Source organism: Homarus americanus, unplaced genomic scaffold (genome assembly GCF_018991925.1).
Source record: "Homarus americanus isolate GMGI-L3 unplaced genomic scaffold, GMGI_Hamer_2.0 scaffold26844, whole genome shotgun sequence".
Taxonomy (NCBI): Eukaryota; Metazoa; Arthropoda; class Malacostraca; order Decapoda; family Nephropidae; genus Homarus; species Homarus americanus.
Window position 1 is genome coordinate 1 of NW_024742647.1, and position 14758 is coordinate 14758.

The window sequence follows — 14758 nt, forward strand, 5'->3', positions numbered from 1 at the left end:
TTGTTGTACTTCGTTCAGTTACGTATTGCTCAATAGAATATATTTTGAGTTCTATGTATTCCTCTGAATTATCAAACATGTAATGCGTGTTTGTCTAGATTAAATTAAAGACTATGATATTGATGATAGCTATTTGTATTTTGTTTTTAATTATAGAAAACAATAAAAGTGAAGAAATGGGCGCTGAATATTTCGATCTCAGACTGTAGGAAAATATATATAATCAGGTGAAATTATGAAGGCTGTTGCAGATCCCATTACAAATAGTGAGGTCTTCTAAATTTCCTCCGCACATTTATTATTTTTATGTATTTTCTTTGTGTGTGAGTTGTGTTTGTAGCGGCGCGTGATGGACTGGTGGTGGGCGTAATTTGGTTGTGTTTGGGGGTAATGTTGGAGGACGGAGGCGTAATATTCGCATGCATAAATTGGGTGTCTGAACGTCCGAATTCTCCCCAACCTCAAACTTACGTGATACAGAGCTGACCCCTGTTGTGTGTGTGCGTGTGTGTGTGTGTGTGTGTGTATACAGATACTTGCATAAACTAGAGCAAACGAGGCTGTTGCATGATGATCCTTGATGTGTTGGTTGAGGTGAACTGATGTGTTTTAAACATTATATATTTTTAACCTTCTCAATCAGACATTGTTAATGAGTGTGTCATATCAAAGCCACAAGTGACGTCACGTGTACAAGTCAACACTTTAATGTAGGTCTGATGCATTGTTTTCTTTGTCCTGTATATGAAATTCGCCTAAGTTGTGAACACTGAACGTTTCTGTCCTGTGTCTAATGTTGAAGTCGCTGGTCGTGCTCGGGACACTCTGGTTCACCCACTGGTGATGAGGACTAACTCTACAGTTGGGGGTAATGAAGGTTGTCGAGTGCAGTGTCGGCCACACTATCTCACTGTCCACTGAAAGTTGCTGTATACACACAGTTTCTGGGACTCACTTTCATTGTTGTTTTAGATATTTTCAGTTGTCAAGGTTCTTTTAAACAGACATTGTTACACGGTCAAGAGGATAGTTTTATTTCACTCTATAGGTCACATTTTTAAGTACAGTATTTAGATGCTACAACTGCTAATGTCGTTAAACACTGCTGTATTCGCTAAGTAATATTTCTACGAGGCAAGTTTAGAAAATTAATAAAGTTCTGCCATGCTTTCTGCTTATAATTAGTTTAAGTTTAGAGTTGGTGCATGAGTCACCTTGGTTACTGATCAGTGATCACCAACACCATCTGTAACATTTACCTACATGTTATTAAAAAACAAATAAATGTTTTGTATAGTTGCTTGGAACGACGGAGGTTATTATACGCTCGAGTGATAAAATAAACAGTAGGCCATGCAACACGTCTTCCTAATTATTTCGTCACAAAGCTGTTTATTCAAGTACTATACGTTAATGTACTCTGGAAAATTATCTTGTTCCTCAGACAGAGCCAATAATAACAGCATTACACAAACCCATCAGTTTCTATTGGTAGAGTTTCCAGGTGTGTTCCACTCATGTCCTCGCCATGGCTGGTAGAGGCATCACCTGCTACACTATAATGGACGGAGTAGGAGGCGGTGGTGAGGGCGTGTGTGTGTCGGCCACTACAGCACGGACACCCATCACCTCACGGCCTCTCTGCAGGAGTCATAGTATTATCCTGAATTACCAACAATAATGAGTGTTTGTGTTGCTATACATGAAGGTGCGTCAACTGTCAGCCATTAAACGAGATACAAGTTAAGTTTTAGAGTTTTATACATGAAATTGTTTAAACATTATGACGGTAGAAGGCCAAGACATTTATGACCATATTGTCAACTTTTAAAATTATGCTTATTAAAGAAAGTTTAAACTGAACTGAATCCTTTGTGCGTGAATGTAGGTCACAAGGCTGAGTTTCTTACCCCCTCCACCCCCTCACCCCGGTGATACTGGGTGTTGTACTACGCCTCGGTATTGCTGGGTGCTGAAGATACACCTGGTGTTGCTGGGTGCTGAGACCTCTCTCTGGTGTTGCGAGGTGAAGAGACGTAACCCTGTTGTTGCTGGGTGCTGAGACCTCCTCTGGTGTTGCTGGGTGCTGAGATATACACCTGGTGTTGCTGGGTGCTGAGATATACCCCTGGCGTTGCTAAGTACTGAGACCTCCTTGGTGTTCCATGGTGCTGAGACCTCCCTGGTGTTCCATGGTGCTGAGACCTCCCTGGTATTCCATGGTGCTGGGACCTCCCTGGTGTTCCATGATGCCGAGACCTCCTGGTGTTTCATGGTGCCGAGACCTCCCTGGTATTCCATGGTGCTGAGACCTCCCTGGTGTTCCATGATGCTGAGACTTCCCTGGTGTTCCATGGTGCTGAGACCTCCCTGGTGTTGCTGGGTGCTGAGACCTCCCTGGTGTTCCATGGTGCTGAGACCTCCCTGGTGTTCCATGATGCTGAGACCTCCCTGGTGTTCCATGGTGCTGAGACCTCCCTCTGGTGTTGCTGGGTGCTGAGATATACACCTGGTGTTGCTGGGTGCTGAGATATACCTGGCGTTGCTAAGTACTGAGACCTCCCTTGGTGTTCCATGGTGCTGAGACCTCCCCTGGTGTTCCATGGTGCTGAGACCTCCCTGGTATTCCATGGTGCTGAGACCTCCCTGGTGTTCCATGATGCCGAGACCTCCCTGGTGTTCCATGATGCTGAGACTTCCCTGGTGTTCCATGGTGCTGAGACCTCCTGGTGTTGCTAGGTGCTGAGACCTCCCTGGTGTTCCATGGTGCTGAGACCTCCCTGGTGTTCCATGATGCTGAGACCTCCCTGGTGTTCCATGGTGCTGAGACCTCCCTGGTATTCCATGGTGCTGAGACCTCCCCTGGTGTTCCATGGTGCTGAGACCTCCCTGGTGTTCCATGATGCTGAGACCTCCCTGGTGTTCCATGGTGCTGAGACCTCCTGGTGTTCCATGGTGCTGAGACCTCCCTGGTGTTCCATGGTGCTGAGACCTCCCCTGGTGTTCCATGGTGCTGAGACCTCCCCTGGTGTTCCATGGTGCTGAGACCTCCCTGGTGTTCCATGGTGCTGAGCCTCCCTGGTGTTCCATGGTGCTGAGACCTCCCTTGGTATTCCATGGTGCTGAGACCTCCCTGGTGTTCCATGGTGCTGAGACCTCCCCTGGTGTTCCATGGTGCTGAGACCTCCTGGTGTTCCATGGTGCTGAGACCTCCCTGGGTGTTCCACGGTGCTGAGACCTCCCTGGTGTTCCACGGTGCTGAAACCTCTCCCGTGTTGCTGGGTGCTGAGACGTACCTCTGGTGTTGCTGGGTACTGAGACCTTCCCTGAGTGTTGCTGGGTGTTGAGACCTTTTCCTGATGTTGCTGGGTGCTGAGACCTTTCTCTGGGTGTTGCTGGGACTCTGAGACCATCCCGGTGCTCCTGGGTGCTGAGACCTTTCCCTGGGTGTTGCTGGGTGCTGAGGTCCCCTGGTGTTGCTGGGTGCTGAAATCTCTACCTACTGTTGTTGGGTGCTGAGAGGTCCACCTGGTATTGTTGGGTGCTAAGACCTTCCCTGTAGTTGCTGGGTACTGAGACGTCCCCTTGTGCTACTGAGTACGGATACGGACTCCTGGTGATGCTGGGTGCTGAGACGTACCCTGGTGTTGCTGGGTGTTGACCTGCTCTTGGTGTTTCTGGGTGCTGAGACGTACCTCTAGTGTTTCTGGGTGCTGAGACCTACTCTTGGTGTTGCTGGGTGCTGAGATCTCTACCTACTGTTGGGTACTGAGACCTCTACCTGGTGTTCCCAGGTGCTGAGAGGTCCCCTGGTGTTGCTGGGTGCTGAGACGTCCCCTAGTGCTGCTGGGTTCTGAGACCTGCCCATGATGTTGCTGGGTGCTGAGATTTCCCCTGTGGTGTTGCCTGGTGCTGAGACTCCCCTTGTGTTCTGGGTGCTGAGACCTGCCCCTGGTGTTGCTGGGTGCCGAGACCAGCCCTGATGTTGCTAGGTGCTGAGACCTCCCTCTTGTGTTGATGGTAGCTGAGAACATTCCCCTTGGTGTTGCTGGGTGCTGAGATGTATCCTTGGTGTTGCTGGGAGCTGAGACCTTCCCCTCGTGTTGCTTGGTGCTGATACGTACCGCAGGTGATCCTGGGTGCTGAGACGTATCCATGGTCTTCCCTGGTGCTGAGACCTCCTCCTGTTGTCGCTGGGTGCTGAGACCTCCTCCTGGTGTTACTGGATGCTCAGATCTCCCCCTGGTGTTGCTGGGTGCTGAGACCATTACCCCCGGTGTTTGGATGCTGAGACCTCCACCTACTGTTTTGGGTGCTGAGATCTCTACCTGGTGTAGCTGGGTGCTGAGAGGTCCTCCTGGTGTTGCCGGATGCTGAGACGTAACCTGGTGTGTTGCTGGGTGCTGAGACGTCCCCTTGTGCTGTTGGGTCCTGAGACGTATCCCTGGTGTTGCTGGATGTTGACCTGCTCTTGGTGTTGCTGGGTGCTGAGACGTACCTCTAGTGTTTCTGGGTGCTGAGCATCCTTCCGTTTTGCTGGGTGCTGAGACATCCCCAAGTGCTGCTGGGTGCTTAGACCTGCCCCTGGTGTTGCTGGGTGCTTAGACATGCCCCTGGTGTTGCTGGGTTTTAAGACGTACCCCTGGTGTTGTTGGGTGCTGAGGACCTCCCCTTGGCGTTGCTGGGTGCTGAGACCTGCTCTTGGTGTTGCTGGGTGCTGAGACCTGCTCTTGGTGTTGCTGGGTGCTGCAACGTACCCCTGGTTTGCTGGGTGCTGAGATGTACCCCTGGAGTTGCTTGGTGCTGAGATCTTCCCCTGGTGTTGCTGGGTGCTGAGACCTCCCACTGGTGTTGCTGGGTACTGTGACCTACCCTTTTTGTTGCTGGGTGCTGGGACCTTCTGAGGCCTTTCGTGGCACTTCTGTTGAATTCTTAATTAGTTTTGTCTCAACTTTGGAATTAATTAATTGTAATCCTTCACGTGTTGATGATATGAGTAACGTGAGCCTTGAAATGTTCCCGCCTTTTTGTCATAGTTCTTGAGATGTGAAACGTTTTTAATCTAAAATTTGAGATACTTTACTGTTTTCTTTAATTAATTCCTTTTAATGAAGTTGTTTTTATTCTTTGTAAGTCGATTTTCAATGTATTTTTATTTATTTATTGAGTCTATATTTTTTATTGTTGGTGGAATTATATTTATTTTAATTTTTTGACTTGTTGATTTTTCATTTATTGTCATGTTTATGTTTCTTTCATTTCTTAACATATATTTTATTTCCAATCTATTCAAGAAATGTTAATTCTTAAAAAATGTCAATGACTTAAAATCGTGACTTGAGGATTTTCTTAACTGTTTTACGTAATGATGTAAATATTGACAATCCATATTCTTCATCGTTTATCTAATATTCTTTACGTGTTCTTTGTACAGTTGTTATTATTCTTGTTTAACTGATGCATTTGTTAAAAATTTTTGCATTTGTGTTCGTTGTTTGTTTACCGTTTAATTACTAGTAGATGGCCGTCCAAATAATTACTAGTAGATGGCCGTCAAATAATTACTAGTAGATGGCCGTCCATATAATTACTGGTAGTTGCCCGACCATATAATTACTGGCAGATGCCCGTCTATATAATTACTAGTAGATGCTCGTCCATATAATTACTAGTAGATGCCCGTTAGGTTAGCGTTGGGTAATTAATCATAAGGTGAATTGGCTGAGGTACCTAAGTTTCACCTGAGCTCCTAATTATCCTGGTGGTCTAAACGATTCCTCTGCCTGAGAATATATAATTAATCGGTGACCTGACATTCACTCTCTCAGACAGGAATAGTTATACTAATTAATTATATATTTTTTTTTGGTCAAACTCGTGTAAAATTCACTACACAAAGTAATTTCATACCGTACTGAAAATATATATATATAATGTTAAAGTTTTTTTTCTATAACACTTTTGCTCGTTATAATATTTATATGTTTACTTTGAGCTGTGTTTATAAGGTTAATAAGTGGGTAATATTTTTGTTTGAGTCCTGTTTGCCTTTTACCTGAGAGATTTTATATTGTATTTATTCACTGTATTAATTTTATACTGTTTTTTTTTAATTTGTCTTATCAGTTATGTTCTACAGTATTCTTTCTCTACATAAATGATGACCCTCCCCCCAGCATTATACAATATTAATTCATCACCCCAGCTTCACATCACACACCTCCATCATCACCCCAGCTACATCACACCCCCCATCATCACCCCAGCTTCACATCACACCCCCATCATCACCCCAGCTTCACATCCACACCCCCATCATCACCCCAGCTTCACATCACACACCCACCATCATCACCCCAGCTTCACATCACACACACCCCCATCATCACCCCAGCTTCACATCCACCCCCATCATCACCCCAACTTCACATCACACACCCCATCATCACCCAGCTTCCATCACACACCCCCATCACATCACCCCAGCTTCACATCACACACCCCCCATCATCACCCCAGCTTCACATCACACACCCCATCATCACCCCAGCTTACATCACACCCCATCATCACCACAGCTTCACATCACACACCCCCATCATCACCCCAGCTTCACATCACACACCCCAACATCACCCCAGCTTCATCACACACCCATCGTCACCCACTCATCACTTTTACATCACCCAGCTTCACATCACACCATCGTCACCCCAGCTTCACATCACCACCCCCATCATCACCCCAGCTTCACATCACACACCCCATCATCACCCCAGCTTCATCACACACCCCATCATCACCCCAACTTCACATCACACACCCCATCATGCCTTCATCCACTGTCGTCCTTTACATCACCCCCTCATCTCACCCCAGCTTCACTCACACACCCCATCATCACCCCAGCTTCACATCACACACCCCATCATCACCCCAGCTTTACATCACACACCCCCATGCACCCCAGCTTCACATCCACCCCATCATCACCCCAGCTTCACATCACACACCCCCATCATCACCCCAGCTTCACATCACACACCCCCATCATCACCCCAACCACATCACACACCCCCATCATCACCCCAGCTTCACATCACACACCCCCATCATCACCTGACTTCATCACACACCCCATCATCACCCCAATACATCACACACCCCCATCATCACCCCAGCTTCACATCACACACCCCCCATCATCACCCCAGCTTCACACATCACCCCCCATCATCACCCAGCTTCCATCACACACCCCCATCATCACCCCAGCTTCACATCACACCCAACATCACCCCAGCTTCACATCACACACCCCATCATCACCCCCAGCTCATCACACACCCCCATCATCACCACAGCTTCATCACACCCCATCATCACTGGCTTCACATCACACCCCCCCATCATCCTGGCTCACATCACACCCCATCATCACCTTATCACACATCATTAGCTTCACATCACATCATCACCAACACATCACCCTAACATCACAAATTACCATCGGCTGGTTGTCTTTCTACCTCCCCCGCCAAAAAGAAAAATATCGTCCCAGGGTCGATGTGGTTCAGTATGCTGTGAGCAGTGTTAGTCGACTAGTTTCGGAACGGGTGGTACATTCTCTACTACGTCCAGACAACCGCCAGAATATCAGAATGACTAGTAATTTTATTTTATTTCTGCATATACTTTATACATACATAAATTGTGTATATGAATATCTGGAGTAGGTAAGCCGACAGAGGACGGTGAACTGGAGAATAAATTATGAAAGCGTGTCGTCCAGTGTTTTGTATTGTAAGGAAACTGTACGGTATACTGTACATTTGGTGCCTGGATGTCTGTCTTGTTTTCATGTAATGTTTCTTTTATTTGATTCTTTCATTTCTTCACGTTTATTTAGTCTGTTACCATATGCGACCCCTACACACACACACACACACGCACACTACACACACACACTACACGCACACACACACACACACACACGCACACACACGCACACCGCACACATACACACACACACACACACACACGCACACGCAAATGATCCTCTCTCTCTACACGCCACAATATGCAGTTTCTTCTCCGTGAACTCCTCGCTCTACCCAGATGGCAGAATAAATAGGGAGGAATCGGACAAGCTGGAGAATAAACTTGGTGGGTGTGTCAACCACGCTCACCTGAGGCGCTCAACCGGGAAATACACTGCCAGGTTCTTTATGTGTGTATTTATGTGACGTCTGGCGAGAACGAGATTGAGAGAAAGAGTTAGATAGGTAGAGAGAGAGAGTGGGAGTGGGAGGGGAGGAAGTGGGAGGGAGAGAACTAAACAGAGAGAGAGAAATATAGGGATGGGGAAATTTTGATGACGCTAGAAAGGTGCAGTAGATAGAAAGAGAACTCGGATTATTGATCAAGAGAGAGACAAGGAGACTGGTAGATATAGAAATAAAAAAAAGACAGTGAGAGAGGGAAGGTGGACTAGATTGTGATATAAATCATTAAAGTAAATGGTAAGTGATGTTTTTACGTTCACTTTGTATCACTTGTGTTTTACGGCATCTCGTTAGTAATTTATGGCTAGCGGGTAGTTATTAATAAACATCTGTTGATATTAACGACACTCTGTTATTACACTCACCTGTTTGTAATTAACAGGACACCTGTTATGTAATTATATATACTTCAAAGGAGACCGAACCCAGTGATATAAAAAAGTATTTGTGTTATTACCTAAACAGCCAGTAGCTTCAGAGTGTACCTGGTTTAGAACACTTGCCTTAATATGGTCATGTGCAAAGTTTTGTTTAACTTTGTTTTAGGTAGAATAAAATCTAGAATAGACAGTGAGTTATCTGAAGAGCAAAATGGATTTAGAAAAGATAAAGGAACTAGAAGCTATATTTGGTTTGAAATTTGGAGTGACAGCGCTTTAGAGGTCAAAAGAAATTTTCATATCTGTTTTGTTGGTTTTGATAAAGCTTTTGATAAGGTAAGCACAATAAACTTATAGATGTATGAAAATAGGCATTAATGAAGGAGATTTTATAATTTTAAATAGTCTTACTGGTAACAGGAGGCTGCAGTGTTAGTAAATAATGAACTAACTAATTGGTTCACAGTTAGACAGGGAGTAAGGCAAGGCTGTGTTATCTCCAACACTGTATAATATATATTCAAATTCTTAATGAGAGAAGTTATAAGTGACGATGAAGGATAAAAGTTAATGGTAAAGTAATATCAAATAAACGTTAGGCAGATGATGCTTCTCTTATGGATAGTGAAGAGGCGTTATAAAACTGGTGAACAGATTAGTGGATAAGGTGAGGAATATGGGTTAAAGTTAATGCTGTGAGGCCAAAGTAATGGTTGTTTCCAAATTGGATATAAAACCTAAAAATAAGATTATGGTTGGCAACAGGGAACTTAACAAGTGAAATGTTGTGTATCTGGGACGTAACATTAACTGTGATGGTGGATGTATGGAAGACATTATAACAAGAATAGATCAGGCAAAAACGTTTACTAATGTAAAAGACACAGTGGAAAGGGTCATTAACTTTAATTTGAGAAAAAGGCTGCTGAAAGGCTTTAGCTATAAATTATAGGAAAGCGTGGATACTTTCATCAGACACCAGGAGGAGGTTGGAAGCCTATAAAATGTGGTGCTTTAGGGGAATGTCACAAATAAGCTACACTGACAGGAGAACAAATTAAGAAGTACTAAGGTTAGGAAAAGTTTGAATATGAATACTTGAAATTTACAGAAACAGGAAAATTATATATTTTGGTCATATAATTAGGGATGAGAGATAATAATAGAAATGTTAATGGGCATAGTTGAGGGTAGGAGGGTGGGGAGGGCAGAGGCCGGGATGGATGGGTGATGATATTAAAATCTGGGTCCCCTGAGAGAGATATACAATCTTGGAGGATTGGTAAAAACAGTCCCAGAACGTTTAGAGTGGAGGACTGTGTATTCGCCAACCCTCAGATATGAGAACGGTGATTGATTGTTAGTATACTCACTTGGTCATTTGACACTTTGGGACTGCATCACCATTCTTAAATAGATGGTATAAGCATATTCGACCTATAACCAGTCGTAGATAGCATAGTTGGCATAGGCGTATATCTATCCTGAAATCAAATGATATTATAGGCCTACAACTGTTGTGGCCAAGTCACAATCCATGTGTAGACAAACTTATAATTTAACATTTCTAAGGAGGTCATCAATGCACCTGGCGATTGTGTCTATTACAGGTATCAGAATGGTCGACGATTTTAACCCATTTTTAGTTGTTTTGAATCACCTGAAGAATAGCCCCCAGCTCATTTCACCATAAGATTGACTACCCTAGTGCAAATTTGACCTAACCTAACTTAACCCACGGAAAAAAACAAAAATACATAAATTATTGTACCTGTGTGTCTGTGGGCTTTTGTTTGGGTGAGGAACAACTGGTTTTTTTTTCGCTATAAGTCTCTAGAATAGGTAGTTTAGGTGAACAACAACGGTAGAGTACTGGATGCTTTCGGAGAGGGACAGAGGGGGCCCCGGAGAAACAACTCGTCTATGCAGAATTCTTAAATATATGTAGGTTTATGTGGTAAGAATGATAAAGTATTACTACATACGTTCCAGATACCATAATGAAGAAATGGAAATGTGTAAAAAAAAAAAGGAAATAGAAAAAGAAAATGGAAAAAATCATTGTGGGGGGAACTTAAATAATTACATGCTCATAAACGTGAGAACCTGAACCATCCGGGAAACTCCAATGAAATCTTGGCATAATGAGAAGTTAAGACAAATATTAATACAAGCTGAGCTACAATGGCGGCTATGATACATGTTCTCTCGTGCTTCAGGCAAAATAAATTACTTTCGGAATTCCTTTCTCTTGCAGGAATTTTAAGACGAAACTTTAAAAGTCATTATGCAGACAAGAGGAACATCCTGGGCCAGACGCCTTCCCCGTTTGTTGCCAGAGTCAATCTCCCGCCCCGAGTTTTAATATTTTTTTTCCTTTTAAGTAAATTGATGATCTCAATATGGTGTTTGCATATATAAGTGACCATTGTATTTATTTATCATACATTTAATGCTACTGTATTTAACTAACATACATTAATCACTACTGCATTTAGTTAGCATACATTGATCACTACTGTATTTACCTAACACACATTGGTCCTGCACTAACTGAAATACAATGGTTCCTCCTCTATACGTTTATAAAACTTCTATCCAGACTTCTGTGGCATTCTTAAGAGACTCTGTACCCACACGGGATAACCTGGAGATAGTCATCCCACTTACGATGAAACACCCTTACGGTACCTGGGGGAGTTAGGTTAGGCAGGGCTTGGTTAGGTTAGTTTAGGCTGGATTAAGTTAAGTTGGCATTAGAATGTTTTTAATTATCAAATGAAATAAACTGGGGTGTCTAATCTTTGAGTAATCACTGTGTACGCGAGAGTTTGGGTCGGCAACTAGCAGTTCTCTGGGGCTTGCCTCAAGCCCTGTAAATTGATCGGTGCTGGCGGACATATGAAGTTGTTATATCAATTGTTATTTAGAGGCACCATGGGGAGGAGATAGGGAGATGGAGGAGATAAGATAATGATAATAGATAAGAGGGAAAAGAAAGCACAGTCAAAGGAAATTCAAAGAGAAGAAGATAAAGGTACGATAGATAAAGATTAGAGAATAATATGGAGAAAGAGAGGATTTAGAAGGTGATTAATATCTTAGGCAAGACAAGGAAGAGAGTATGTGATGATGAAAGGAGAAATGAAAACAAGAAAAGAAATGTTGAAGAAGAAATAGAAACACACAAGAGAAAGAAGAAAAATAATAATAATAATAATAATAATAATAATAATAATAATAAGAAGAAGAAGAAAGAAGAAGAAGAAAAGGCGAAACCAACTTAAAAAAAAAAGAAAAAATTAAAATAAAAGAAAAGCCGCCAGAAAACTAAAGAATAATAACAAAAGAAAAATAACAAAGAAGGAAGTGTGATAAATGAGTGAGAGGTTTAATGAGAGAGAAGGAGGAGATGAGAGCCTCTTAGTGAATACACGTTGGAAAGATGTAGAAGGAGAGGAAAAAACCTCTCTATTGTGCTTTCATGGCGCTTCTCTCCGCATTTGCATCCCATCAGGTGTGAGTGAGAGCGGCAATATCCAGAGTGAGGGAGGGAGTGTGGGGTGAGAGAGTGAGGGAGGGAGGGAGGGGGTGTGTGGGGGTGAGAGGTGAGGGAGGGAGGAGAGTGCGAGGAGGGAGGGAGTGTGGGGTGAGAGAGTGAGGGAGAGTGCGAGGGAGGGAGGAGGGAGGGAGGTGTGGGGTGAGTGAGGGAGGTGCGAGGGAGGGAGGAGGGAGGGAGTGTGGGTGAGAGGTGAGGGAGGGAGGGAGTGTGGGGTGAGAGGGGAGGGAGGGAGGGAGGGGAGGTGCAGTGTGGGGTGAGAGTGAGGGAAGGGAGGGAGTGCGAGGGAGGGGTGTGGGGTGAGTGGGGAGAGAGTGCGAGGAGGGGGGAGGAGGGAGTGTGGGGTGAGAGTGCGAGGGAGGGGGGAGTGGGGGTTGAGAGAGGAGGATGTCCTAAACATTTACTCATACGAGATTATAATGTCCTTAAACACCGTAAATAATAAAATTCTGGTTATAAATACAGACTTTTTGAGGACATTGACGCGGCCAATCTACCCTGCGTTTCACCTGTAAATTTAGCCATGTACTACCTGAAATTATGCAGATCAATGAATTAGTTGTATTTCATAATAATTAATCATCGGGAGTTGATTACGAGTGAACGATAATAAATAATTATATGGCGTTGACATACTATGCACATGTTCCTCTGGAATCATATACCAATAATCAATACTATAATTATTTCCATTAAAAAATATATATCCGGCAATTTTCTCTTCAGTTTTTTATTAATGGGTTATGGAAATTTGCTGTTGTAAATTTTTTTGGGTTGTATAAAAAAAATGGCGTTTCAAATTCGTGAAATCTTTTTCCAGCCAAACATTGACGCAAATATAAGTGTATTTGTTATTACCGGAATAAAGTAGACATTATATCAGGGAATAAAGTAGACATTATATTAGGGAATAAAGTAGACATTATATCAGGGAATAAAGTAGGAGCATTATATCAGGGAATAAAGTAGACATTAAATCAGGGAATAAAGTAGAGATTGCATTAGGAAATAAAGCAGAGATTGCATTGGGAATAAAGTAAGGGATTGTATCGGAATAAAGTAGGGATTGTATCGGAATAAAGTAGGGATTGTATCAGGGAATAAATAAAGGATTTATCACGGAATAAAAGTGGGAATTGTATTTGGGAATAAAGTAGGGGTTGTAATAAGGAATAAAGTAGGGATTGTATCATGGAATAAATTAGAGAATTGTATCAGGAAAGTAGGGATTGTATGAAGGAATAAAGTAGGGAATGTATTAAGGAATAAAGTAGGGATTGTATCAGGGAATAAAGTAGGGATTGTATCAGGGAATAAAGTAGGGATTGTATCAGGGAATAAAGTAGGGATTGTATCAGGGAATAAAGTAGGGATTGTATCGGAATAAAGTAAGGGATTAAATTAGGGAATAAAGTAGGGGTTGTATGAAGGAATAAAGTAGGGATTGTATTAAGGAATAAAGTAGGGGTTTGTATTAAGGAATAAAGTAGGGGTTGTATCAGGAATAAAGTAGGGATTAAATTAGGGAATAAAGTAGGGTTGTATCAGAATAAAGTAGGGTTGTCAGGGAATAAAGTAGGGGTTATGACAGGAAATAAAGTAGAATTAAATTAGGGAATAAAGTGGAGGGCTATTGAGGAGGGAGGAAGGTGTGTGACAGGAGGAGAGGTGTAGAGACAGGCTGAGAGGGACAGGTGAGTGTTGTCGTGGTCTCAGGTAAAAAAATGGATTAATTAACGTGGTGTGTGAGGTGTGTGTGTGGTGCTGTTATGTTGGTGAGCACTAATTGTCTACCTGAATTGAGTGTGTCTGTGTGTGTGTGTGTGTGTGTGTGTGTTATTTATGTAAGTACTATGCGTGTTTTATGTATGTATGTGTGTGTGTGTAGTGTATGGATATATGTACAATTATATATGTTTTAGTGTTTGTGTGTATATAATTGTGACGTGTATACTGTATATATGTGACTGAGTGTGTGTTTGTATATGCGGTATGTGTGTGTATATAGAGAGAGACTTGAGAACCCTCCTCTCTTTCTTTTTCTAGTATCAGGGGTTGAGTGTTGGGTGTTGCGTTCAGTCAATATGAGTGGCAGGTGAGGGCTGACATGACAACCACCCCACTGTGTAATTACATAAGACTTATCTGTATTGCCTCTGTCCAGTTGGTTCAGTGCATTTTGCCCTGTCAAGATTGATTTTCAGGTCTATTCTAGATTCTGTTAGACTGGGTTATGTTAGACTGAGTTATGCTGGTCTAAGTTGTGCTGCTAGATTGAGTTGTAGATTGAGTTGTGCTAGATTGAGTTGTGCTAGATTGATAGTGCTGAGTCTGAGTTGTACATTGAGTTAGTGCTAGTCTAGATTGCTAGTCTGAGTTATGCTAGTCTGAGTGTGCTAGTAGTTTGTGCTAGATTGAGCTGTGCTACATTGGGTTGTGCTAGATTGAGCTGTGCTAAGGTGGGTTATGCTAGATTGAGTTGTGCTAGACTGAGTTGTGCTAGTTTGGGTTTGCTAGTTTGAGTTGTGCTAGAC

General features: G+C 43.1%; 1 protein-coding gene across 1 annotated transcript; it reads right to left on the minus strand.

Moving 5' to 3' along the window:
* Nucleotides 1–2735: 2735 nt before the first annotated feature.
* Nucleotides 2736–3413, minus strand: LOC121876976 (MARCO-like protein). The gene has a single exon (XM_042382559.1). It carries the CDS (start codon nt 3411–3413, stop codon nt 2736–2738), a length of 678 nt encoding a protein of 225 aa, XP_042238493.1.
* Between the last annotated feature and the right edge of the window lie 11345 nt (nt 3414–14758).